The 24,717-nt window shown below is 50.8% G+C and overlaps 13 protein-coding genes and 1 non-coding gene across 14 annotated transcripts; 8 read left to right on the top strand and 6 right to left on the bottom strand.

Annotated features, from left to right (window-relative positions):
- The first annotated feature begins 263 nt into the window (after positions 1-263).
- BCR37DRAFT_383505 (uncharacterized protein) lies at positions 264-1,283 on the top strand. The gene has a single exon (XM_040870071.1). It carries the CDS (start codon positions 628-630, stop codon positions 988-990), a length of 363 nt encoding a protein of 120 aa, XP_040722633.1. The 5' UTR covers positions 264-627; the 3' UTR covers positions 991-1,283.
- On the top strand, positions 1,024-1,683 carry BCR37DRAFT_383503 (uncharacterized protein). The gene has a single exon (XM_040870070.1). The coding sequence runs from the start codon at positions 1,157-1,159 to the stop codon at positions 1,538-1,540; it is 384 nt and encodes a 127-aa protein (XP_040722632.1). The 5' UTR covers positions 1,024-1,156; the 3' UTR covers positions 1,541-1,683.
- Positions 1,684-3,279: 1,596 nt separating this feature from the next.
- Positions 3,280-6,558, bottom strand: BCR37DRAFT_395302 (phosphatidylserine decarboxylase-domain-containing protein; the record flags this gene model as incomplete). Its single annotated transcript, XM_040871608.1, has 2 exons — positions 3,280-6,354; positions 6,403-6,558. 2 exons carry the CDS (start codon positions 6,556-6,558, stop codon positions 3,280-3,282), a joined length of 3,231 nt encoding a protein of 1,076 aa, XP_040722631.1.
- Positions 6,559-6,677: 119 nt separating this feature from the next.
- BCR37DRAFT_361815 (NADP-dependent oxidoreductase domain-containing protein) lies at positions 6,678-7,647 on the top strand. The gene is made up of 2 exons (XM_040868234.1): positions 6,678-7,398; positions 7,438-7,647. The coding sequence occupies exons 1-2, from the start codon at positions 6,744-6,746 to the stop codon at positions 7,614-7,616; spliced, it is 834 nt and encodes a 277-aa protein (XP_040722630.1). The 5' UTR covers positions 6,678-6,743; the 3' UTR covers positions 7,617-7,647.
- Positions 7,648-7,703: 56 nt separating this feature from the next.
- On the top strand, positions 7,704-11,967 carry BCR37DRAFT_383495 (nucleoporin subcomplex protein binding to Pom34-domain-containing protein). Its single transcript, XM_040870069.1, has one exon. It carries the CDS (start codon positions 7,735-7,737, stop codon positions 11,890-11,892), a length of 4,158 nt encoding a protein of 1,385 aa, XP_040722629.1. The 5' UTR covers positions 7,704-7,734; the 3' UTR covers positions 11,893-11,967.
- On the bottom strand, positions 11,898-13,027 carry BCR37DRAFT_383494 (serine/threonine-protein phosphatase 2A activator 2). Its single transcript, XM_040870068.1, has one exon. The coding sequence runs from the start codon at positions 12,998-13,000 to the stop codon at positions 11,948-11,950; it is 1,053 nt and encodes a 350-aa protein (XP_040722628.1). The 5' UTR covers positions 13,001-13,027; the 3' UTR covers positions 11,898-11,947.
- A 37-nt stretch (positions 13,028-13,064) lies between these two features.
- Positions 13,065-14,345, top strand: BCR37DRAFT_383493 (DNA glycosylase). Its single transcript, XM_040870067.1, has one exon. It carries the CDS (start codon positions 13,123-13,125, stop codon positions 14,275-14,277), a length of 1,155 nt encoding a protein of 384 aa, XP_040722627.1. The 5' UTR covers positions 13,065-13,122; the 3' UTR covers positions 14,278-14,345.
- BCR37DRAFT_395297 (gamma tubulin) lies at positions 14,313-15,756 on the bottom strand (the record flags this gene model as incomplete). Its single annotated transcript, XM_040871607.1, has 3 exons — positions 14,313-15,497; positions 15,554-15,697; positions 15,742-15,756. The coding sequence occupies 3 exons, from the start codon at positions 15,754-15,756 to the stop codon at positions 14,313-14,315; spliced, it is 1,344 nt and encodes a 447-aa protein (XP_040722626.1).
- A 1,818-nt stretch (positions 15,757-17,574) lies between these two features.
- On the bottom strand, positions 17,575-18,440 carry BCR37DRAFT_165483 (uncharacterized protein). Its single transcript, XM_040866218.1, has one exon. The coding sequence runs from the start codon at positions 18,197-18,199 to the stop codon at positions 17,702-17,704; it is 498 nt and encodes a 165-aa protein (XP_040722625.1). The 5' UTR covers positions 18,200-18,440; the 3' UTR covers positions 17,575-17,701.
- A 469-nt stretch (positions 18,441-18,909) lies between these two features.
- Positions 18,910-20,177, top strand: BCR37DRAFT_351582 (magnesium transporter NIPA-domain-containing protein; the record flags this gene model as incomplete). Its single annotated transcript, XM_040868079.1, has 3 exons — positions 18,910-19,166; positions 19,207-19,224; positions 19,265-20,177. The coding sequence occupies 3 exons, from the start codon at positions 18,910-18,912 to the stop codon at positions 20,175-20,177; spliced, it is 1,188 nt and encodes a 395-aa protein (XP_040722624.1).
- Positions 20,178-20,329: 152 nt separating this feature from the next.
- BCR37DRAFT_395294 (uncharacterized protein) lies at positions 20,330-20,824 on the bottom strand (the record flags this gene model as incomplete). Its single annotated transcript, XM_040871606.1, has 1 exon — positions 20,330-20,824. The coding sequence occupies one exon, from the start codon at positions 20,822-20,824 to the stop codon at positions 20,330-20,332; it is 495 nt and encodes a 164-aa protein (XP_040722623.1).
- Positions 20,825-21,694: 870 nt separating this feature from the next.
- On the top strand, positions 21,695-22,252 carry BCR37DRAFT_395293 (uncharacterized protein; the record flags this gene model as incomplete). Its single annotated transcript, XM_040871605.1, has 1 exon — positions 21,695-22,252. The coding sequence occupies one exon, from the start codon at positions 21,695-21,697 to the stop codon at positions 22,250-22,252; it is 558 nt and encodes a 185-aa protein (XP_040722622.1).
- Positions 22,253-22,336: 84 nt separating this feature from the next.
- On the top strand, positions 22,337-23,825 carry BCR37DRAFT_410950 (guanine nucleotide binding protein alpha subunit; the record flags this gene model as incomplete). The annotated part of the gene is made up of 2 exons (XM_040872188.1): positions 22,337-22,475; positions 22,510-23,825. 2 exons carry the CDS (start codon positions 22,337-22,339, stop codon positions 23,550-23,552), a joined length of 1,182 nt encoding a protein of 393 aa, XP_040722621.1. The 3' UTR covers positions 23,553-23,825.
- A 64-nt stretch (positions 23,826-23,889) lies between these two features.
- BCR37DRAFT_t39 lies at positions 23,890-23,970 on the bottom strand. The gene has a single exon. It is a non-coding gene; the product is annotated as a tRNA-Ser (tRNA).
- Positions 23,971-24,717: the final 747 nt, after the last annotated feature.

Genomic DNA, 24,717 nt, shown 5'->3' with positions numbered 1-24,717 from the left:
GACTCTGCCGAGCCTGCTGTCCGAGGTCCTGCTGGTGCAAGCTCATGATGCATCATGCAGCCGCTTTACTGTTCGGATGTGAAGTATGCGACATTCACATCTGGTATATTTGCCTCATATTTGCCTCGCATTTGCTTTATATTTGCCTCATATTTGCCTCATGTTTGTCTCCGCTCGAGTTGACTGGCCGGCCGCATGATGCTCGCATCATGAGATTTGGTTACTCCTGAGCAAATTTGCTGCACCAGACTGGGCCGAGGCCGAGGCTAGTGGCAGTAGCAGTGGCAATGCCGCTAGACCAACGCCAACTTTGCCAAGCTAGACTGGCAGTGGCAGTGGCAGTTTTGCTGAACCGTTGCCAACTCTGTCGAGCTTGTAGCCCTTGAAATGTCGCTGATGCAGCAGCTTTTCAGTTTACGAGAGATATACGAAACCCATACATCCGGAATATTTGCTTCGTGTTTGTCGCCGTTCGAGCGGGCTGGTCGCATGGCAGGATTTTTTTACCCCTGAAAGTAGTCGCTGCACCAGGAGTATTTGAACACGTCAAGTCCCAGACCTCTCTTACGGCCCAACCAACAACTTCTCTCACAAACCAAAGTCTTCCCTCTTGGTCTATCCGTCACTATGCTGAATATTCGAGCAGCGGTTGTGGTTTTGTTGGGCATGAAGCTCCCGTTGCTGCTTTTGCTTGTAGCAAATGTCAGCAGCTGGTCCATTTCCCGCATTTTCAATGGTGACAATAAACATTACGACTGTACTGCCTGGTGGCTCAAGGCGGATCCATCGATACCGGAGGCCGACTGGCCCATAACTTGCCCATTTCAGCTAAAGAACTCGAAGGATGAGGGTTACATCCCGCAAGAAGTCCGCGCTGGGGTTGGAGAAACGGCCCTACGGGAAATTTCCACGGGTGGTAAACCGGTGATAAACGGAAGACTGTCGCTGGGTGATAAACGGGCGACAAACGGTAGAATATGGCGCTGGTGACAAACAGGCGATGATTGACGCGTAGTAAACCGGTGATTTACGGGTGAGAACCGGCGATCGCTGGTGACTAGTACGCAGCGAGCTGCAGGTGGCGAGCCAGGGCTTTACATAGTTCTGGGATAGCTCTAGAGCAACGAAGGCTTACTACGTCCACCCTACAACTGTCATGCAAGGTGCCTTGCACGCTTGCTACGCTCCCGCGCTTGTTCCACCTCGCTGGCAGCGGCGGCGCGGTCATTCCTGTCATTCGCTGCAGCCTGGAGAAACTGAACTTTCGCCGTCATCGGCCGGTTGCGTTTTCCCTGTTGTAGTCAGTATGAATCAAGACCAGCGAAAGAATGAATGTACCGTACGACGTGGTTGTGGGGCTTCTACATCGCTGTCGTCGTCTTGCCCATGGCGTGACGCGATGTTCCGTGTGGTCCGTGGTCCGTGGTCCTTGATGTGTCTGCACGTCGTTGTCGTCGTCGATCTCCTGCTGCTCAGCCTCTGCCTCAGCCGAACGCTTGTTGTGCCTCAATTGCTGTTGTCAGTAGGGAACGTTGCGTAGATTGTTGGACGTCATCACGTACGGCGAGTTCTTGGCACCATGCTGAAAAATGGCCATGGAGATCCAATTCGCTTGTGCCCTGGCAAGCGACGTGAAGTTGCGTTCAAGATGACGGACTGCCTTCCTTAGCTCGGCGACGCTTTGCGATTGGATTCGACGGCCTGGATCTCAGTGCGCTTGGAATTATCCCTTGACACGCGTCGTAGTCGTGCTGGATCCTTTGTCATGCGTGTATCGTGTGCAAGGCATTCAGATCGGTCTAGATCGTCCTCCTGAATGCGTTAGGCTCAGCGCGGTGTATCAGAAGAGATAGAGAAGCTGTCTGATAAGGCCATGGGTTCGTTGTCGGCAGTACCTGCTGCGATGCCAGCTTGAGGCTGCTGAGCTGGTTCCGTGAACGACGCGGGGAAGACGCTTGGATCAAGGGTAATGAGCAAGACTCTAGCATGCTCATTATCTGTAGCAAGAGCTAGTAGACGCGCTGCTTGTTTCGCTCTTGCAGAGTCAAGGTTGAGGATGTTGGCTGTCCATTCTGCTTGGCAGGTCGGACTCTACCGCGCCACGCAGGACAGCATTGATCTGACTTTGCTGGTCAGACGCGCTTGAGAGACAGAATCGAAGGAAGAGAGACTGCAGAGATGCGCGTCTAGAGTGGAGCGCTTGCGTACTGTGGTCGCGAGTAGCGTGAGCTTCCGACGTGCAGAGTGGCCAAAGTTCAAAACCAACAAACTCCAACTTCACAACGAGCACATCACACCGACGACTCCACTTCCTTGCTTCTTGAAGCCTTGGGAACAAAGCCGCTCTCGTAGGATAGCTAACGTCTAGCAAAACACATGATTCTACGATCTGCATCGAGCGATGGTTGCATTTGCAGGTAGTCATGCCGTGCAGATCGGGGAATCATGTGGTTTGGACACGTCGTAGGTAGAATTGCTTCCGTCTCAATAGTTGTGCATGAGCTGGACGAATGCTAGCGTATGTGTCTACTCGCACGTGCTATCTACAGGCGTAGCTATAGTGCAGGCAACAGCAGTCACCAGCGTCTGCTGTTTGTCTTCCGTCGGTCGCCGGTTTTTCACCAGCGTCTGGAAGTGGTGTTCCGGTTTGCTCCAGTATTTCACCAGCGTTACCGGTTTATCACCCGCGAGTCATCCGCGAGTCACCAGTGTGCACTCGTCTTCACCAGCGATTTTCCCGTAGGGCGGGTGGCAAGATTGGCGACATCAAAGACGATCCCAAGACGGAGGATATGATTTGCTATTTAGTCAATCGAAGGAATGCGAACTGTCCACATGGTAAGAAAAATGGATGGAGGATACCGGGTGAGGATTGGTTTCAACAGGATTTCCAAATAGAGCGGAATGGGCCGTGGTATAAAGGTGGCGTAGCCTGCGCTACAAAGGGAAACGAAACGCTTCGTTGGACGACTCTGCACGTCGGAAATCCGTTTGGTCAATATGCGTTTATTAAGGAGACACACAAAGGTGTGACAAAGGCGTGTAGGGTGGCCTGGGTTGAATAGTGGACTTTGTCGATCGCGATGATAGTTTACAAACAGCTTAACACCTCGTCTCTTTCGATATCACCAAGACTTTAGCCTGCAGTCCTTGACAACGGATTTTCAACGAATATCAATGCCATGAAAGATCTTGGTCTGCACTAAGGCACAACCTACATTGTGCTGCTGAGCATCTTCGTGTTTCAAAAAATAAGGCAGACTTCATCCTGTTCAAATCTCAAGATACGTGATGTGCCTGCGGCAACACAACCTCTTTGGCCTTCCGTGCCGCTTCCACAGGATCTTTCAACGCCGCCCACACGCCATCTTCGCCCTTAGTGCCAGGCATGGGCATACTGCCTGCAATCTGCCGACTCGCCTCTTCCTTCTCTGCCATCGTCACACTATCCTTCTTCTCAGGTTGGGCATCAGCTACACCCGGTGGGTGTCCAATTGAACTGCCCATACGCAACAGTGTCTCCAGCGACGCCGTTGCATTCTGCACCAGATCTGTATCGAATTCAAACCGACCAGGCTCAAAGATGAGCAAGATGGTGGAACCACCAAATTTGAAGTAGCCAAGCTCGTCTGTTCTTGAGACGGGTCCAGGTTCTGCAGTGATGACTGTACTGCCTACCATCATGGCGCCAATACAAACGATCATGACACGACCGAATTCCTTGGTATCGACTGGTATCAAGACGCGTACATTCTCGCCGTAGACGTCCAAATTGGATCGAATGGCCATAGGATTGACCGTGTAGTATTGTCCCTCGATGGTCTTTGGTATACCAAGCGTACCGTCGACAGGAATGTGGAAGCGATGGTAGTCTTGTGGAGCAAGCCTAAAGATGCCGAACGAGCCATTCTCAAATCGAGCGACGTCTTCCGGGTATGCATCACCAAAGAGTCTTGCAATGGAGAATTGTTGACCCTTGACCCAGATTTCAGTGGCCGAGGTCAGCGTATTGAAGACGACAGAGCGACAGTCTGCAGGCGATACAGCGATACGTGGATCATTTGGTGCGGTACAAGGTCGTGCATCTGGTTTCAGCTTGCGGTAAAAGAACTCATTGAAGCTTTTGAACGAGTCAACAGGGTCCAGCACCTCATCCATGTTGAGTCGATGAAATGCAATGAAAGGTTTGATATCCTTGGCAGAGCTCGGACTGTCGTACTTGATGCCCTGCTTGATACTCATTGTTTTGAGCATGCGTCGAATACGGTTACTCTCCATACGACTGCTCTTCATGCCTTTGTAGAGCAAGCGAATACCGAGACGTACATACACAGACATACGCTCTTCCTGTACCTGACCCGTAATGCGGTCTTGAACCAGAATATTGGCTGAATTAGCACCAAGTTTGTATCCGCCATAACTGACTTTTGAAATGATCTTTGTGTACCATTTCCGCTGTGCTTGGGAGGGTGTAATGAAGTCGCCCATGACGAGGTGATCGACTTTGCGCCAATCTTGACTAGCACAGGTAGCAAGATGGGTGACAATATCGACTGCACTCTTGCGATCTATATTGGCGCGTTGACAAAGCGGACATTGGGTAAGAGAAATGAGGTATTCATCTTGTCCATCCACCTCTGCGAGCGTATCTTCCGAGGGAGGCTTGTCGCTCGTCTTGATGCTTGGCGGTCGTGATGATGATTTACTGAGTGCAGGCGATGCAGGCCGTGTTGTGTCTCGTGATGATTGGCGTTTAGGCAATGGCATAGAAGTGCGACTGACAAAGGATGAAGACGAGGAATGTGTCTTGTTGGCAATACTGTCACCCTTTGCAGTCATGTGGTTCAGGATGTCCTCGAGGCAGATAACACATTGATCGACAGTCAGTGTCTGCCCGTCAATAGCGTTAGCGTCATTGTCGATACTGCGCACGGGCGAGAAACGATCAAAGAAGGACTGCACGGTGCTATCTTTGAGCGTTGCGCCCAACGAATCAAGCATTGTGGTCAATTCAATCTTGGAGATGCTGTTAGATTCATCTGAATCGAAATGCTTGAGCATGACGCGCCAAAACTGCTGTCGCAAAGCAGGGTATGGCATGAACTTCGCCTTGACTTGGAGCGTTGGCTTGTGCCTGTCTTGCCAAAAGTCCTTGCGAGCAAGCGTCAGCGGCAGATCGAAAGGTGCCATATTGTCAACTGCTTCTTCATCATCCTCCTCATCCTGAGACGCCTGCTTTTGCTTTGGACGTCGCAGGCCAAGCAGACGGCGTTTCTCTGGTGCATCAGAGACGCTGACTGCAGCAGTTTTAGGCAGCCTGTAAAGTCCAGTGACTGCATCCTTGTGAGGACCAATCTCCATCAGCTCTTGCACATTCATCACTGCTTCACCAACGAGGTCGTTGCCACTAAACTTGTCTCGATCGACAATGGTAAACTTGAGGTTGTATCCCGCTTCGTGTTTGTGCACCTGAAAGAGGAGTTTGTCGCCAAACACTGGATTCAACGAGTGTCGTACAACGCGCGTCCGAAAGGTCTTTTTGCTAAAGCTGGTAATGACGAATGGATCCATGTCAAAGCCTGTTTTGGTGAGGTTGCGCTCTTTTGGTAGGTCCTTGGCAGATTCAATTTCAAGAAAGACAACACCAAGCACGTCGCCATCTGCTGAGGTTTTGAAATGGAATGGCTTTTTGCTTTTTGCACGCCGTAATCGGCGTTTCTTGCGACGAGAAGTCTTGGTAGCCTTGACATTGGGCTGTGTCAAGTCTAGCTCAGAGGCATTGTCGAGATCTGAATCAAGGACCTCGAGTTGTGAAACATCAGAAGCCAAGCTCGCCACATCATCGAAGCCTTCATCGACTCCTTCGTCCGCAGAAAGGAATGGCTCATCTGACGAATCTTCATCTTCAGCCATACGCATACCCACTGGTTCATCCGGTGGTGCGTTGGCAATCGCAGCACCCACTTGTCCCTCGATTTCTCGTGTCAATGCGAGCCATAGCGCGCGAAGCTCTTCAGGTGTGGCTTCTGGATTGCTTGGATCTTCAAGCCAGATTGCTACTTCGACTGATCCAGAAACAGTCTTAGAACGCCTACCATGACGAAACGAACTCAATGGATACCATCGCGCATGTGTTTCTAATTTCGCAACAGACATGGATTCAAAGTGGTGCTTCAAGTTGACTGAGAATTCACCGAGGTAGTCTTTGCGTGTGAAGCGATCTCTATCCCAGCAGGTTGCCTCGATTAAATAGGCGCGTGCATTATGGCTGATGCTGAGATCGGCTTCTTCGTTCCAAATTGGATCCAAATTTGAGCTGATGACTTTTGTCGTGTATTTCGCATTATTGAGTCGCTAGCAGGTGTTAGAACATTGTATATAAAAACAGAGCGGAAGACTCACAAGGACGAGGTATGGGTCGCTCTTGCCTGATCTATCTTTGGCAGTGAGGTCTTTGGCTTGTATGATATTGGCCTTGACCACGAGTGCAGGCTGTTGTGGCTCTTTTCCCTGAGAGGAGAAGCCTCTGCCTATATTCTTGAGCTTTGTAAGGACCATGGCCCGTACTAGGCCCGGTGAGCAGGAGCTGGAGCCGGAGGTGGTGCGGTCACTGGTCGTCGCGTTCTGTTGCCAAGTGACGGGAGGGAGGAGCTCACATGAAGGCGGGGCAACAACCAAACAAGTCAAGAGGTCAAGAGGACCAGGACTACATCTAGCGTGTATCTTGGATAGATCTATAGGATATGGTACAGGACATCCCCCAGATCGGCTACGGCATCGGGACTGCATGGTTCAAGAAGGAAGAGGGCGACGTCGACAGGGCCCTCGTCGACGCAGTCAAGATCGCCATCGATGTTGGTTACCGTCACTTTGACAATGCCGAAGTCTACAGAAATGAGCGGGACTTCGGCGTTGCTTGGACGGAGCATGGCATCAATCGAGAAGACCTTTGGATCACGACCAAAGTGCACATGGGCGTGGCAGACGCTGTCGGTGCACTCAAGGCATCCCTCGAGAAGCTGCAGACGTTGTTTGTGGATCTCTATCTAATTCACATGCCGTACTTCGATGACAAGGGTGAAGGAAAGATTGAGGATGTCTGGCAGGCAATGGAGCAGTGTGTCGACCTCAAACTTGCCAAGCACATTGGTGTGTCCAACTTCCGGGTCAAGGACATCCAACGTGTCCTCAAAGTCGCCACAAAGCCCGTCTTTGCCAACCAGGTCGAGTGTCACCCGTATCATGCCACGCCTGGACTGCATGATTTGATGAAGCAGCATGGCATCCGCGGTGAATCTTACGGGCCACTTGTGCCCATGCTACATGCCAAGGATGGACCCCTGTCGCCATACATTTCTGAATTGGCAAAGAAGTACAGCAGATCAGAAGGCCTCATCTGTAAGTACCTTTATTGCAGTATACTTATGCTAACAAGAGTACTGCGATGGAATATCCAGAAGGGCAACATTATCATCACCACATCCTCCAAAAGAGACCGCATGAAGGAGCAATTGACGGTTGCTGACTTTGAGCTGGATGCTGCTGATGTGGCCAGGATTGACGAGCTCGGCAGCCAGCACAGTTTCACCAAATTCTTTGACAATCCCAATGAGTAGATTAGATAGATAGCAGGTGCCTGATGTTTTATGTGACTGCCTTTATCGCGTCGCGACCACGAGAAAGAAGAAGCGACTCGACATACAAGAAGAGAGGACAGCGACAGGCCTACAGGGCATGGGCTCTCTCTTCATCAAGCGCTTTGCAGAGGCCCTTGAGACGCGACATCTAAGTCCGGCATTACTTACTCGCGCGAGAGATGCTCTTGCTGGCCAATCTGCAGAAGACGAAGAGCTGTGTCTGCATCTGCGCGCATATGAGCCGCTACTTGATCAATGCTTAGCGTGTCTCGAAGGCGAGCTGGATATTGAAGCGACCATTCTACTAGACATCCTCTTCTTTGCCTTGTACAGCCAAGTCCCGACCACGTCAGCGTTTGTGGCACGTTTCATCAAGTTGATGCACTCGACGACGTACCTCTCTACAGCGCACTATCGACATGCAAAGCCAGCGTATATTGCGCAATGCACCTCTCAAGCACTACTCATTTTTCTCGAAATCATTGCGTCTGCGCGGAACGTCAAGCTGGACGCATCGACCCTCGACTCGCGCTTCTTTCTCGCATCACCCAAGCTGCTCGCTGAGATTCACAAGACAGTGCTGGATATGTCCACAAAACGGATAGGACTGACAGTCAGTATGGCTTGGGGCATGTATCTCCACCACTATTTGCAACGCATCGAAGATGGCGAACAGCATGACCCAACCTATCAATCAGCCCTCGACACGCTCTTTGCCAGCGACAGCTCAGACTCCTATCGGTACCTCATTGAGCTGTCAGTCGAAGCGAACGTCTATGAAAATGTCGTTGAAATCTGTGAAGCCCTGCCAACGAGCCGGTATGACGAAAAGTATCGTGTCGTCTTGCTCGATTTCTTCCATGCAACAGTGCCTTATATCCAACTATCCAGTGCGAGTGCTTCTCTATTTGGGCTGCTTGTCAAATCGCGCGCGCTTGCTCAGATTGCATGGCAAGAAGCATCCACGATGCGCATGCTTGATGCAGCACGACAGCATTTCCCTTATGACCACAAGCCTCTCCTTCAAATACTAAAAGCGCTCTCAATGAGTGGTAGCAAGACCATTGCTTATTTGGAACGCTTCAATACATTTACACAGACGCTGCCGACAGGATTCCAGGGATACACGACAACAGGCGAGGATGGCCCACAAACTGTCATTCAGCTGACTGAACCCCTTGTCTTGTTTGCGCCACGGACACGACATGGCAAAATTTTACTGGAACTAGGTACCCGTGGTCTCCTCATCTCCTCAGGTGCGAAAATCATTGTTCTCTGGCAATACGAGTATAGTTGTCTCTTCTTCCTGGCACGCATTCTGCACGCTGCAGCGAAAAATAGAACAGTCTTGCAGCACCGTGATCTCATCATGGATGTTCTCGTCGTCTTTTCCCACATTGTTGCGAGTTGTGACGATGCAGAGGCATTCCTGCAGACTATTGCTGAGGAGACTCAAGAGGATTTAGAACAGACTGTTTATGAAATCTTTGAGCAAGCGCTCATCTCAAAGACTGACACGGCACTCACTACCGAGTGTGCTCACTTCTTCGGTGCCGTGTTTCCAGTCTTACCTGAAAGTGTCTGGGCATTTGTAGGCAAATTGCCATTATTTGGCAAGGATGGTCAATCTGGACTTCTTATGGATATGGTCACTTCTGCTGAATATGCACACGGCGATTATACCATGCTACGAGCCATGCTCAAATTGTTCAATACAAGCATTACCTGTCTCGTTCAGCACGCACTGACGAGTGATAGTCGCCTGCAAGAAGCCAAGCAGCAGTTTCTTCTGGGTGCAGTGAAAATGGCTTCGCATGTCTTTCAGTCATATCTCAGCTGGCCGCACGCTGACGCAACGAGACAGCATGATCTGGGTACCGACACTGCGAAGCTGTTCAGTCGTATCTTGCAGCTGACGTACGGCACACATCTACGGCTAGCTGGGCGGCTTACAGGGTTTGTTGCGACGCTTGAGCCAGCAGCCACTATGATTTTACAGACTTATTGCACCAAAGCTTCGCGTGGAGCGCTCTCCAATCTCGAGGAAGCGCTACAGGCAGAAACACCAGAGGACTTCAATTCTGCTGTGCTGAATATGGCTGGCATATTGCTACAAACAGCGCCTGACGATAATCCCTCAGCGTTACACAAATCATTATATGCGAGACTGCCACAACTCGCACGGCTGCTCTCGACGGGTCGACAAGACGCCATTCTCAGACTTCTCACAGCATTGATTGATCGCGCTTGGCATGCGCAAACGCCGTCTATCCTTGCCCATCTCGGGTCGGAAAAGCAACTTCTTCGCAGTGCGCTGTGGGCCATGCTGGAAGATGAGAGTAGAATGACTGAAGCTTCTTCACAGCTTTTATGGGGTTTCTTGGTACGCTTCATGCAACCTGAACAAGAAGGTGTTGCATTGTACTTGTTGACGGACGACAAGGACCAGCCGAAAGATCGGTCATTGCTGCGTCCTATTCAGAAACACATTGAGACTGTTCGAGAGGAGACTTGGTCGCCGAAATTGACGAGTGGCGTGCTAGCCGTGCTCGCTGCTGCGCAGACCTGGCCAAGTATTGTCTTTAATCAGCTCAAGGGAGAGACGCAATTCTGGACATCCCTTCAAGCGTTACTGAAGTTGGCCAATGCAGATGCAAGTAATCAGTCCGATGAAGTCGTCACCGTGCGCAATGCCTATCGCTTACAATGTGCTGGCTACATTGCACAAATCCTAGCAGCGCATCTCAATGCCATGGAATCTGAGAAACGCATTTCGACGACTTTGCAATTGCTGGAGCTCATTGATGCGCTCCCTCGATCTGTCTTCATGGTTGATCACTATCGTGCGTCGCTGCATGGCAATCTCGGTCGCAACATTTCACAAAAGTATCCAGATTTCAAATTACAAGCCTTATCAAAGGCGACTTGGCGGCGTCAAACATATGGCGAGAGCTTCTTGTATGACTTGTCTCTTGCTGAGCCCATAATCAAGACGAATGCATTCGTGCGAGAGGTGCGCATTGCCAATTTCAACTTGTCGCTGTTGGAGGCGCAACTCCAGCGTACGCATGGTCTGCATCTACTCTTGTCAGCGACCATCGAGCCACGCATTTTTGATGATCGGCATTTCAAGCTTGCTTTTGCCGTCTCACAAACGCTGCTCCAGGTACGTGAGTCTTTTGACATGCCCATGCTACATGGTCTGCAAGTCGAGCGATGCGTCACAGCCGGTCTCATCATCAAGGCACTCGCAGCGAGCAAGATGCAAGGCGACTGGCTTCAGTTGCTCAATGATGCAGCACCGCTTGCAGGTAATCTTGTACCGTCTGGCACACAGCAACTTAATGCGATGCAACTGGCGCAAGCAAGACCCATCCTGCAGTCTTGTTGCGAGCTCGTCACGCTACTCGCCGGTGCACCTGACCAATCTGCACAACCTGCGCAGCTGCACCGCGTGCTACATTCCGTTTTCCAGACTTCCGTCGGTGTCTTTGCACCTGCTGTGTTGATGCATCCTGCGTTGGAAGATTTGTCTCTCGTTGCTGCTTTATGCGCTGCCATGGCGATCTTGCTAGAACGATACGAATTGAGCCGTGTACCGTTTGCGCAAGAATTGGTTCGTTCTGAGGTCTTGTCGCGCGCCATCCATGTCTTTGCAGCAACAGATCCAGAGGATGACGTTTCCTTACAATTGGCGTGTGGAACGCTCAGTATTCTTGAACAAATCCTAGAAGTCTGTCCCGCAGCTGCAGAACTCGTCTTGGCGGCAGGTTTGCTACCTGCACTACTCGATGCACGCGTGAGTATGACCATTCGTGCAGGTGATGTTCGGTTTGGCTCACAAGCACGCTTACATCGTCTTTGGAGTCATCATATCTTGCCGTTGTCTCTCAGTTTGGTGCGTGAGCTGGGTGTACGGATGCGTTCAGACTTGTCGACGTTGGTGGAAGCGTACTCGCCACAATTGGAAAGTTGTCTGGGGTTATGGCAGGAGACACACACGAAGCAGCAATTGGATGCAGAGACGTGTGATGAGTTGCTGTTGAGCGTCTTATTGATTGAGGCGTTGAATCGCATGATGGTGACGCCGAATGGTGCGTTTGCAGAGTCCAAGACGAAGTTGGTTGCGCGGCTCGAATACCTCACGAGTCATCCCAAGACGACAGCAGCAATGGTACGGCCGAATACCGAAGAGGCGCAAGAGCAGGTGGCTGGGCGGGTCAAGGAGATGAAGCAGTTGATTGAGGCGTTATAGACTTGGTTTCGTGATCAATGCTTCGTGGTATATGCTATGCAGAATGTAGCTATGACTAGCCCCAATCCATGCGTCTGATTTTCTGTTCACTGCCATCTGCGTTCTTTGCAGCAATGGCACTCGGTACTTTGATACCGCAGCAGTCTGCCCAAGTATTGTGGATATGCTCATTGCCTGCCTCATCGACGGCTGCGGGCGGCGTCATGCCCTCTGCAGCTTGTATCAAGCTACCAAATAAAAAGTGCTGCATGATGGGTAGCTTCGCAAGAACTTCTGCCTTGTACATCTTGATCATGCCGAGGTTGATCTTCTCCCACGTCTTGGCAGAGGAGATGTCATCGAGCATGGGTGAATGCCAACGTAGACTCGCAGTCTTGATACTGTTGATGAAGGCAATACACGCAAAATACATGTACTCGTCCTTGTACATGCTCAAGAGGTCTGCGTCGTGGATGGACTTTGGTCGAAGGTGTTTATGGTTCCTGAGCTGAGCTGCACCAAATAGGAATGGTAGGAAGTGATAGTCATCCAATCCCCATACCCCATGAGAACCAGCGGGTTCGAGCCAGTACGCTTGCTGGATCTTACGCATAAGCGCCATATATCGCCAAAGGACATGCAAAACAAGAGCTTGACTATCTTGCTCGCCCACAACACCCAATTTCTGAAGACATAGCAGATAGCAGAGGAAATTCAATTCATGGCCCGATCCATAGTCGATACGTGTCCTGTTGCCAAAGGACTCACCGAGGTACCCAGCGACTTCTTCAACAGCCGCTGGCTCGAGCCCTGGTACGGCCGTGTGTAGGCGTGGAGCGCATTCTTGTACGGCGTCGTAGAAATCGCGAAATGCAGGGTTGCCGAACCGAGACTTGTCGTTGTCAACGGGCGGATGCGCTTCAATGAGTCGTTGCAGGCCATCTAGGAGGTCGAGGATGGCTTGAACGGCTGGTGAGAGAGTGCAGGATGCGGTATTCGGTTTACCAACCACGGCGGTGTTGAGTTGCTCGATGAAGTCAGTAAGGGAGGTATACGCTGGTGAGTCTTGGAAGAGCTGCAGGTCCTGATCCGAGAGGATACGGCGCCTGGGGACTTGATACTGCGTCATGGTGGATTGGGTGTCGCGTCCTACAGGGGCGGCGAGAGTTCAAATTTAAAACACAAAAGTTGAAGTCTCCTTTGACCAGCTCTGTTAATCTGTTTCTGCTACTTTCTCGTTGCTGTCTGACCATGTCGAGGCGTAAATCTGCTCAAGCTGCTATTGCTCTGATCAAACAAGAATCTACCGCATCAGAGGGCTCGAATCACACAGAACAAGCCTACAGTGCAGCGTCCAGTGGCTCTGAATCAAGCTACGATGAAGCACCTCCCAAGACGACTCCCTCGAAACGCATCTCTCCCAGAAAGACAACAACGCCCGTTCGTCCAAAGCTCGAACAAGGCATCTCTCCTTCACCGAAACGGTCTCGTGCCGAAGCAGCAGCATTGAAAGCAGCGTCACTAGCAGAATTTACACCCCCTGCAGATTGGCAAACGACGTATGCACTGATTAAGCAGCAACGTGCAGGTCTAGAAGCACCCGTGGATACACAAGGTTGCGACGGTCATGACCACTTGGACGCACGTACACGGCGGCTCCATTGTCTCGTTTCACTTATCTTATCAAGTCAAACGAAAGATACGGTGAATTTCGCAGCCATGACGAAACTCAAGGAGAATTTACCGGGTGGGCTGACGTTGGAGTCGTTGCTGGAGGTGGATGAGCAAGTCCTCAATCAACTCATCTGGGCTGTTGGCTTCCACAATACAAAGGCAAAGAACCTGAAACGCGTTGCTCAAATCTTGCGTGATGATTTTGCTGGTGATATCCCAAAGACCGAGGAAGAGATGATCAAGGCCTTACCTGGCGTTGGCCCCAAAATGGCACCTTTAGCAATGCGTTCCGCTTGGGGAATTGTCACAGGTATTGGAGTTGATGTGCATGTTCATCGTATTGCAAATCGATTAGGCTGGGCAAATACGGCATCACCGGATAATACCATTGCAGGCGTCACAACGGATGGTGATCCACAAGAGACGCGGATGCAGATGGAAGGGTGGTTACCGAGGGAACTCTGGAGTGAAGTGAATCACATGCTGGTCGGATTTGGCCAGATGGTATGTTTACCACGAGGACGGCGGTGCAGCGCGTGTACGTTGAGTGGGACCGGGCGGTGTCCGAGTGAAATTGCTGACCGGCCTGGTAAGAAGCGGAAAGTGGTGGTCAAGACGGAGATCAAAACTGAAGTCAAGACAGAGGCTGGTGATGTTTTGCAAAAGGAAGAGGTCAAGGAGGAGGTCGAAGTGGAAGACTTGGCGATACTCGTCTCGCCCTATTTTACATAGTGTACATGTACATGGCATGGCTGATTGAGTCGTGTCTAGCGTTCAAGGTAATTCTTCGTTTCTGCCGACTCGTACTCCTCAATCTGCCTCACCAAGACCTCTTTTGCATCGTCAAACTCTTCAAGCGTATCAGAGAACATGGGGAACTTGCGATACGCGTCCAAGAAGGCACCACGTTTGCGAAGCTGATTGTATTGATCCAAGGTTGTCTTGAAGACACTTGCCATGTGGGTATGATTGGACAGCATGAGACCACTGACGCGATGTTGCGTCTTGACATACGGTGACTTCTTTGTCAAAGCCACCTGAATACTTGCTGGACCCCATGGAATGAACGTCGCCATCTTTGCTTCTCTGATGCGCAACAGTGATTTGTGAACGTCAGCTGGGTCTGCCTCACCTTGTATCACATTGAAGCATGAAATGAAGCATGCCTTTTTAGAGGGTTTCGCCACCGTAATCATGCGTGATTGTGGTTTGAGCAGGCGTCGCATGACATCGAGTACGGTTGTTTTACGCACCAATTTGCCAGCCTCAGTGGATTCATCCATGAAAGGCGTATAGCTCGTTGCGAGGTAGTGTAGCCTTGGGGTCGGCACCAATGAAGCAATCATGCCCACCATGTCGTTATTCATGTATCCTGGGTATCGCAGCGTCTGTGTCGATGCTGCCATGACTGTTGAAACGAGTTGATTGGTTTGTTCAAAGCTTGGCTGCGAGACATGGAGACGGTCAGAAGCAATTTTGGTCAAGGCGCTATTGTCCAGGACCACGACACTGTCTGCGTTTTGCGTGAGCCGCTTGAGTGCAAGGATAGAGTTGTAGGGTTGTACCACGACATCCGACTGACCTGCCTCGTTGGCTGGAAACACGCTGTATGTCTGAATGAGTTTCTTTGGGTATCGATCATTGAGACGCTCCAGCAGAAAGGAACCCAAGCCAGAGCCTGTACCACCAGCAATGGAGTGAAGCAAAGAGTAACCTTCCAACGAGTCACTCCCCTCTGCCTCACGGTCAATCATCTCCATGATATCCTCAGCGACCGTTTCTCCTTGCGCGTAGCCATTCGCCCAGATATTACCCGCACCACCGCCGTCGCGTGTGGTGAAGATGTTTTCTGCATTGTAGATGCCGCCAAAGGGTCCTTGACGGATTGTATCGAGGACGCGTGGTTCCAAGTCAATCAAAAGCGCGCGCGGGACATAGCGCGTATCGTCTGCCTGGGTTATAGTCAATATACGCGACTTTTAAGCTTGAAAAGGGAATCGTCGCGTACCTGATAGAAGAAGACATCCTTGCGATCACCAATCTCGGTTGCAAAGTCTTGTAAGTTGCCGTCCTGACTGATGCCATGCTCGAGACAGAGTTGTTGCCAGAACTGTGAGCCGATTTGGTTGCCGCATTGCCCGGCCTGGATTGTCTGGATGGTCAGTTGGATATGCAGGATATGTAAGAGCGCCGTACGATGATTTCCCTCATGCTGGAGGGTCTCTCTGCCCTCTTGGTCTCTTGCTCTCTCGTCTGCTGCTGCGTCTTTCTTGTTTCTTGTTGTGGGCGAGAGAAACTCAACTCAACCACCACCACATCAACCAACTTGAACCAAGTGGTCCATCCCCTCAAGGCGTCCAGGAGCAGCTACAGGCATAGCAGACACAAGCACACTCAAGGCAGACACAAGTACAGCCACTGCGCATATGGCGGACCCAAGGCCAACCACCGCAGAGACCAGCAAATCCTGGGCCGACCAGATGGACGACGACGAGGATGACGGTGTTCTCAAGCTCTCTTCCGGCGTCGCAGCCACATCCCTCACCAAGAAGAAAGCAGATGAAAAGGCACCTGCCCCCAATGGCACATCTGATGGCAAAACACCGACTGCTAATGGCGGCGTCAACATGGGCATCGAGCACAAGGCAGACCTCATTGAACCCAAACACGATGTCAAGGTCAAACTCGCCGATATCCAAGGTGATCCAGACTCACCACTCTACTCCGTTAAAACATTTGAGCAGCTCCCACTTGCTCCAGAGTTGTTGAAGGGTATCTACGCAATGGGATTTCTCAAACCCTCCAAGATCCAAGAGCGAGCTCTGCCGCTCCTTCTTGCAGACCCGCCAAAAAACATGATTGGTCAGTCGCAGTCTGGTACAGGTAAGACTGCTGCATTCGTTTTGACGATGCTCTCCCGTGTAGATGTGACACAGCACGCCGTACAAGCGATTTGTGTGGCACCGTCACGGGAACTCGCACGTCAAATTATGGACTCTGTTACGGAGATGGGGAAGTATCGTGGTGTCACCACAGCCATGGCACTAAAAGATACGTTGCAGCGTGGCGAGCGCATTAACGCACAAATCGTGGTGGGCACCCCCGGTACGGTGATGGATGTGATCAAGCGTAATGCCTTGTCGACTCGAGATGTGAAAGTTCTGGTACTGGATGAAGCGGACAATATGCTGGATCAAGAGGGACTAGGCTCTCAATCCCTGAAAATCAAATCGCTTGTTCCGAGCACGGCACAGCGCGTTCTCTTCTCAGCAACATTCCCCGAGGACGTCATGGTCTTTGCTGAACGATTCGCTCCTGGTGCAAATCAAATTCGCTTGAAGACGGAAGAGCTTTCTGTTGAGGGTATCAAGCAACTCTGGATGGATTGTGCATCAGAGTCGCAAAAGTACCAGGTGCTATCAGATTTGTATGGACTGTTGACGGTGGGTCAATCCATCATCTTCGTTCGCAGGCGTGATACGGCCGATGAGATTGCTCAGCGAATGACTGATGATGGCCATCAAGTCATTTCCTTGCATGGTGCAAAAGAAGGCGCAGAGAGAGATGACATTATGAGACAGTTCAGGGAGGGTGAAAAGAAAGTCCTTATCACGACAAATGTCATTGCTCGTGGTATTGATGTTCTACAAGTGAACATGGTGGTGAATTACGATCTACCCACCACACAAGATGGTACACCGGATCCTGAAACCTATCTGCACCGAATTGGGAGGACTGGACGCTTTGGCCGTTTGGGATGGAGTATCTGTTTTGTGCATGATGATCGCTCTTTCAATGAGATGAAGTCCATCTCGGATTCTCTCATGACGCCCATCACACAGTGCAAGACAGACAATCTCGAAGAGTTGGAGAAGTCCCTCAAGAGGCTCACAAACTCTTGATTGCTTCACTGGAGCGGCTCTTTCTTTTCGTCTCTGCAGAAACTAGCACACATGACCTTCAATCCGTAGCAATACAATCATGATCAATGAATTGCACTTGACTTTTGTGGGTGGCGTTGATCCTCTGTTCGCTTGTGCGTAGCTCACACCTTTGAAAACAAAAGTTACTATAATACCTAAAGGCACTGCAGAGAAGCGCATCCAAAGGCACCAGGTAACGAGGAAGAGAAGGCAAACGCAGACAGAGACGACACTTATTCTTGAGGTCTGCCGATAAACTTGGTTTGCCAATCGGGCTTCCCGGGTTCGCCCACATCATTGAAACAGAGGTATGAATGCTTAACGAGTGTGGGAAACCATTTGTACCAATGATTGCGTCCCCTTGATAGGCCTCGATAAGCACAAAGAATACCAGTCTGACGATAAGGACCATCAGGAGTCGTGAACCAGTCCGGATTGCAGAGTCCTTGGTTGAGAATATCGTCAGGCTTATCAATCAGCCTGCAGTCGGCGTGCCTTGCTGAATTCGTGACGCAGGGGACCTCTGCAGCGTCGTTGGAGCACTGCAGCATGAGTGGGCAGGAAGGAGCGCGGAGAAAGCCCGGTTTCGTGAGGTCGATGTCGAATCCGCTTTCCACCATCGCCAGCCAGCATGCTTGATCTGCTGCGATGGCTTCAGGGACCATGTTGACCAGCATGCAGGTCAAAGCCATGACCGTTCGCATTGATAATGGCGATTCGGCCTTCCACATCAGAAGTGATAGGAGTGACTTCTGGTGTGGGATGAGTGTGTAGTGCTTGGTTTGGGATCTGTGAGGGAAACGGTCACAGGTATAGGTACACTGCCAAGTGGTAGCTGGGAAGAAGACTTGTAATGAATGGGAAACAAGAGTGGGACATTCGCTCCCGCCAATAAGGGGTTTTATGCGCACACAGAGAACGTGGCATATGAGTGAGGCTCAGTGTCAGTGAGCCCATGAAACAAAGCTCAGGAGTGACACTTTACTTCCTAAAAAGAAGATTCCATGAATCGACGAAGAAAAGGGAAGAATTGACACACCACTCGTGTCCTTGCAATGAGTGTAGAATCGGTCGACGTGAGCGTTCACTGAGGCAAGACTTTCATGCCTGCTTGGGCACAGGCATTGAGCAAGGTCACCGTCGGACATCTCGGAATGGATAGTCAAGGAGGCGACAAAGAGAGCAACATTGGCAAGCGATGGCAAGCATTGGATGTGCGAATACGCAACGCGTGCCGTTTCGCAGTCAAGCAGAGTGCCGGCAGTTCCAAACTTACACCCTGGAGAGAGTAGCCTGTGTATATCTAGCAAGCACCCCTCTGCAGCTGGTCGTATTTGGTCGTCGTCCTGCTTCCTGTGGCCGATAAAAGTGAACTTTAAATTTCGAGCAGATGAGCGCAGTCTCTACCAGCAGCATCAGTCTGCCAGACGCCTGGGGGTCAATGAAAACAGATCGGCCGTGGCTCGGGCCTCTTCTCAGTATCTGTGGTAATGTAGTCGTCTCTCTCTCCCTCAATGTACAAAGACTGGCGCATAAGAAGCTGGACACCGCAGCTGGGCTGGGAAGTCAGGATAGTCGGGATCCGGATGGCGCGTCAGAGAAGGGATCTTCGTATCTCCGCAGTGGATGGTGGTGGGCCGGTATGATACTCATGGTTATTGGAGAAACGGGCAACTTCTTGGCGTATGCATTCGCACCGTAAGACTTCTCTGTCCACAAGGATGATCGCTAATGCTAGGGCTTCCATTGTCGCGCCGTATGAGATGACTGTTGTTCTGGCTACAAGCTAATACTAGACTCGGCACAACGGCCCTCATTGCGAATGTGTTCCTTGCACCTCTTTTGCTCAAGGAGCGCTTTCGACGGATTGATCTCTTAGGCGTCGCTATCGCCATTGGTGGTGCCGTTACAGTCGTCTCTTCAGTACCGCCCGACCAGCCTGAGCTCAAGCCAAAGCAGATCTGGAAGGCTGTCGGGCAGCTGCCATTCCAAATCTACCTCGTCATCTCAGTTTGCCTCATGCTTGTCCTTGCACGACTATCCAGGACCCGGGGCGAGCAAAATATCTTGATTGATCTTGGCCTTGTTGCCCTCCTTGGTGGGTTCACTGCGCTCTCTACAAAAGGTGTCAGCTCGCTGCTGTCCATCTTGCTGGTCAACGCATTCAAGTATCCCATCTTTTACATCATGGCGGCCGTCTTGATTGCTACAGCCGTACTTCAAGTGACATACCTCAACCGGGCCCTCGCACGCTTCGATTCTACACAAGTCATTCCCACTCAATTCGTCCTCTTTACAATATCGACAATTCTGGGATCCGCCATCTTGTATCAGGATTTTGCTCGTATGTCTACCAAGACCATCGCTACACTCATCGGTGGCTGTCTGCTCACCTTTCTCGGCGTTTGGCTCATCTCATCTGGTCGAAGCGTACCCAGTAGCCGTGACGCAGAAGCTTCAACACCAGAACCCATCTCAGAACCGGAGCCCACCACAAAAGTACAACAACTGAGACGCACCATCTCTGCATTGACAGAATCGACACCGTTGCTGGCAACGAAGCGTTCATCTTCTTACATGCCTCAACATCACGGTACACCGACTGGTGGCCCTCTTCTCTCTTACTTTATCGCGAAACGCGACGAGGAACGCAGGAAGCAGAGCTTCAGTCAAGCACAACGGCCCAGGCTTCGTCCATCAACGAGTTAATTACAACTGTATTGTATCTTGACTGTATGAACAAGGGGAAATGGGGGTATACATCTTGCTTGTTTTCTTGTTAGAATTGCAACAGCTCGAGCCAGCGAGCATTCTTTAATGTATTCAAATGACTTTCAAAAACATTGCTTTGTTCAAGAAATTCAATCGCACAAGCCAATCTGTCGGCGTCCAGTTGACGTGACCCACGAGACATGACTTGATGTCTCAAATTCAGCAGCCTCCCAGCTTTCCAGGGCAAACACGGAACGATTCGTGCGTAAGTTGTAGTGCGACTTGGTACTGCGCAAGACACGCGCCGGCCTTACTTCACCACTCATCCTTGGTATCTCGTTGAACAAATCACCCGGCTGATGCGAAGCAGTGTTCTGCAGACTTGCTTGACTGGAGGGTGTTTGAATGGTAGATGCAAGGGATGGCGAAGGCGATGCCCGCCCACTACTACCACTACCTGACCGGAATGCGTCTCGCGGCGAGGGAAGTGGTTGTTGTTGATCTTCTACAGGGCCACGCCGTTTGAACAGATTCCACATACTGGTTTTGCGACGCGGTTGACGATGTTCGTCTGTTGCGAGGTCTGGTAATGTGGTAACGGACCGGAGGGCATAGGTATGGTGCGGTGTTGCTTGAGAGGTCATGTTTGCATGCGGCCGCTCAGTGTGGTTGCCAGTCGTCACGGCCACGCTTGAGACTCTTGCGATGCAGACGAGGCAGGTGTAGCGGATAGCTGGTTCACCGAGCCTCTTGATGAGCAGTAGGGTAGATTCGCTGCGATCTTAAAAGTATATGCGGTTGTCGGGCGTAGAATGGCGAGCCAAGAGGTCTTTATCTGTAGCGGCCTCTAGGAATCAGGCACGGCTGCATGTGTCTTGCGCAGCCATCTGCGATCAGCACAAACTTGCCACAAAGCCAGACAGGCAAGATTCAGCTTAAGCTTCTTTGTAAAATGGATCTCCGGCCGCGAGTGACGAGTCCAGTGAGAATCTGGCGGTTTGTTTTCATTGACGATTGATGATTGAACCGGGAATCAAGATTCAAGATAGGCAAAGCTTTGAGGGAAAGCTTAACTTGGAAAAGCGCGGGCTGAAACAAGCCAGGATGGCCCAGTCAGGACAAGAAGTGGGGTGCAGTTGTTGACCGTCACGCCTACAAGTATACACAGCTGTAGTCTGTGAGAGTAATAGCATCATTAGCAGTGCAGAACAGACTCCGTAGCAGATCACAAGCATGCGGGTACAAATGGCATTGACAGAGTAGCTAGCAGTATGATCGTCGTCGCCCTGTGCTTTTGCTTCTAGTTCTAGGCTCCCTGGCTCTGTCGTTTGTCGAGCTAATCAGGCTCACGGAGTTGCCGTTCAGTCCAGGAAGGGGAAGTTGTTGAGTGTGAGAAATTGGGCGCGGAATGCAAAAGCTAAATACCGCGTGCACATGCCAAAGTCACAGAGTACTCAACCAGCTTGCCGGTGCCTGTAATCTGTAGCTCATATACAAGCTATAGTCTAAGCACTATGGCGGCTCCCAAACTAGTAGACGGGCACACCGACACTGCTGACCATGGCTCTGAACTTGCCTCTTCTCAGGCAAAGCAGTGGATCAAGGAGACTGTCGATGCTGAATGTGCCCGTATCAAGGAAGCTGGATCACGAGCTATCCCTCTGCCTCTCAAGAACTGTGGTGTCGTGCTTGAAGAGCTAGATGGCAAGGACACCAACAAGTCTGGTCGCACAAAGAAGCGCAAGCTCAAAGTCATCAACAGGCTCGAGATTGCCAGCGGCATGGACTTCAATCGCGTCTCGCAAATCATGCTGTCCGAACCATTGCCCTATCCTTTCAAGGAAGGGTATGAGTACGTGCATGTCTTGGCCTTTACTCAGTCAAGCAATGAAATGGCACTGCTCATCCCATACCTGTACGCGCCGTACTTGACTTCCACGGGTGAGGAAGCCGTGCCGGCAAAGAAGTCAGACAAGGACTCCTTTGTCAATACGCTACAAGACTGGCTCTTTCTCAATGAGAAACACGAACGCAGCTTGCACCACATTGATGCATTTCACTCCATTTCGTGAACTTTTTTGGTTGTCAAAAATTACCCACCTTGGACGTCAAGAGGGGGTCTTTGTGCACAACAAGCAAGACACAGCGACACCGTGATGCGGACTGTTATTACCTGCAACGGCCGCAACACTCAGCAATCGACAGTAACGACGCACATTCCACGGTATGGGAAGCTGCGTCTCTTCACCGCCAGCGCCGCCGCCAAAAGATGCGCATCGTTCACGAATTGCGCAGGTCGCGCTTGATCCGCTACCGGCGCCTATTGCAGGAGAAGCTGAATACAACCGTCAAATCAACAAGGAACTCGCCTTGGCGGAGCGCAAACTCCATCGTGAAGTCAAGATCCTGCTACTGGGTGCTGGTGAATCTGGTAAAACAACAGTGCTGAAGCAGATGCGGCTCATCCATGCATCTGGCTTTTCCGTACAAGAGCGGCAACATTGGCGGACAGTTGTCTTTCAAAATCTGCTCGTGTCCATGAGAACAATGCTAGAAGCAATGGAGTTGCTTGAGGTTGAGCTACGGCAAGAGAACGAAGACTATATTGACTTGTTCTTGCGCGACTATGAAATTGAGCGCAATGAACCTCTTCCGGCAGCATTCTATGGCGCCATGACGCGCATGTGGCAAGATGAAGGTATCCAAGAAGTTGCTCTACGTGGCAACGAATACGCACTACACGACAATGTCTACTATTTCTACAACCAGCTCGACGCTCTCTTTGCACCAGATTATATACCCAGCGACCAAGACATTCTGCATTGCCGACTCAAAACAACAGGTATCACGGAGACGTTGTTTGAGTTGCATGAATTATCCTATCGCATGTTTGACGTCGGTGGTCAGCGTTCAGAACGGAAAAAGTGGATCCATTGCTTTGAACAAGTGACTGCAGTTTTGTTCCTTGCCTCCCTCAGCGGCTATGATCAGTGTCTTGTGGAGGATCGCAGTGCCAATCAAGTGAGCGAAGCGCTGATGCTATTTGATGCGATATGCGGCAGTCAGTGGTTCGTCAAGACGAGCATGATTCTTTTTCTCAACAAGATGGATCTCTTCCGCGACAAGCTCGATGGTGATGGTGGTGTGTCGTTTCAAAAGTGGTTTCCAGACTGGAAACCGCAATCGCATGGCAGAGTGGCGGATGAGGGCATGCTCTTTTTGCAGCACAAGTTTGCAGATCCGAAAAAACGGACGGAGCGTGTCATTTACAGCCATTTCACCAATGCAACAGATACTACTTTGTTGAGAAGTGTCATGGCGAGTGTCACGGATATTATCTTGCAGAACAATCTCAAGGGAGTCTTGTTGTGAGCGAGATGGTGACCTGGCCGTACAGAAATGAAGATTCTGGAAGCTATTGTGCAATTATGCAAACCCTTTGCAATGAAGAAGTTCAGGCAGTATGTTTGCCAACATCCCCTCGAAGGACTCGCTCCTGTCAATTAGTCGTCATTGCAAATCGATGAAATTGGGCTCACGAGCTTCATAGCCCGTGTCGCTTAAAAAGGGTTCTACTGGCTTGCTCTTTTCATAATTCCTCAATCCTAGGGACGATCATATCGAACAATGCCTAATCTTATATGCTCTTCTCGCCGCAATAGGTGTCATCTGATCAGACAGCTTGCAGTCGAAAAAGCCAAAAAGATATCGAAGACTGCAGGACTCGAACCTACGCTCACGAATGAAAGTGATTTCTAATCACTCGCCTTAACCGCTCGGCCAAATCTCCGTCGTGCAGGAGGTGTGCCTTGCAAATTTATATCCGCAAAAAACGATTTTGCTGACTAAGCCAAGAGTCTGGGTCGGTTTGTGGAAGCTCAGGTGAGTAGGCAACCTATATTCTTTGGATCGTAATGCTCGAGACACTCTTCTACCAGTGAGTACGCATGAATTTGGGGAGACGCACGGCAATGGAGCGGGTGCAAGCTCATGAGGCCAAGTTTATGAGTGCGAAGATGTGGCAACGACTGCGAACGATGGACAGGCTCAGCATGGCATCAGAGTGAGGTATTTATATGAATGTCGGGTAATTTCAGACAATACCGGCGAGATCAAAACAGTTTGGAATGTCGTTTCATGCAGCAAAGCTTGGTTGGATGAAGTGTCGCTTGACAACCCCATCACACCAGACTGCTACGCCACGATGCGCAGCTTGACGAGGAAGAGAATGGTTGTACCGTAGCGATAGAGACTGACAATTCGCATTTCCGACTGACGAGGCGTCAGTATGCGAAGCAGAGGCATGCAGACCTCGCGATTCAAGCGCAAAACTCAATGATGACTTGCGCGGCGCCCTCGGGATACCAACAAGCATTCTGCTTCATTCAAGACTGATATCATTAAGGCAATTTGCTCGACATGCTGTGCGCTCAAGATGCGCTGCCCCTGGCCATTTACATGCGCTTCAGTCTGGGTCCTACCGTGAGACCGGCCGCAAACGCCTGATCATCGAAGTATGTTCGCTGGATGGTCTCAT

This window comes from Protomyces lactucae-debilis (assembly GCF_002105105.1).
Source record: "Protomyces lactucae-debilis strain 12-1054 chromosome Unknown BCR37scaffold_23, whole genome shotgun sequence".
In the NCBI taxonomy this organism is placed as follows: Eukaryota; Fungi; Ascomycota; class Taphrinomycetes; order Taphrinales; family Protomycetaceae; genus Protomyces; species Protomyces lactucae-debilis.
Note: the sequence above shows the minus strand (reverse complement) of the source record. Positions and strands in the feature narration are given on the sequence as shown.

Coding starts and splice junctions, on each gene's coding strand:
- BCR37DRAFT_383505 (XM_040870071.1), top strand. CDS start 628: ATGCTGAATATTCGAGCAGCGGTTGTGGTTTTGTTGGGCATGAAGCTC.
- BCR37DRAFT_383503 (XM_040870070.1), top strand. CDS start 1,157: ATGCAAGGTGCCTTGCACGCTTGCTACGCTCCCGCGCTTGTTCCACCT.
- BCR37DRAFT_383494 (XM_040870068.1), bottom strand. CDS start 13,000: ATGACGCAGTATCAAGTCCCCAGGCGCCGTATCCTCTCGGATCAGGAC.
- BCR37DRAFT_361815 (XM_040868234.1), top strand. CDS start 6,744: ATGGTACAGGACATCCCCCAGATCGGCTACGGCATCGGGACTGCATGG. Junction 7,399..7,437: donor CAGATCAGAAGGCCTCATCT/GTAAGTACCTTT, acceptor TGCTAACAAGAG/TACTGCGATGGAATATCCAG.
- BCR37DRAFT_383493 (XM_040870067.1), top strand. CDS start 13,123: ATGTCGAGGCGTAAATCTGCTCAAGCTGCTATTGCTCTGATCAAACAA.
- BCR37DRAFT_165483 (XM_040866218.1), bottom strand. CDS start 18,199: ATGTGGAAGGCCGAATCGCCATTATCAATGCGAACGGTCATGGCTTTG.
- BCR37DRAFT_383495 (XM_040870069.1), top strand. CDS start 7,735: ATGGGCTCTCTCTTCATCAAGCGCTTTGCAGAGGCCCTTGAGACGCGA.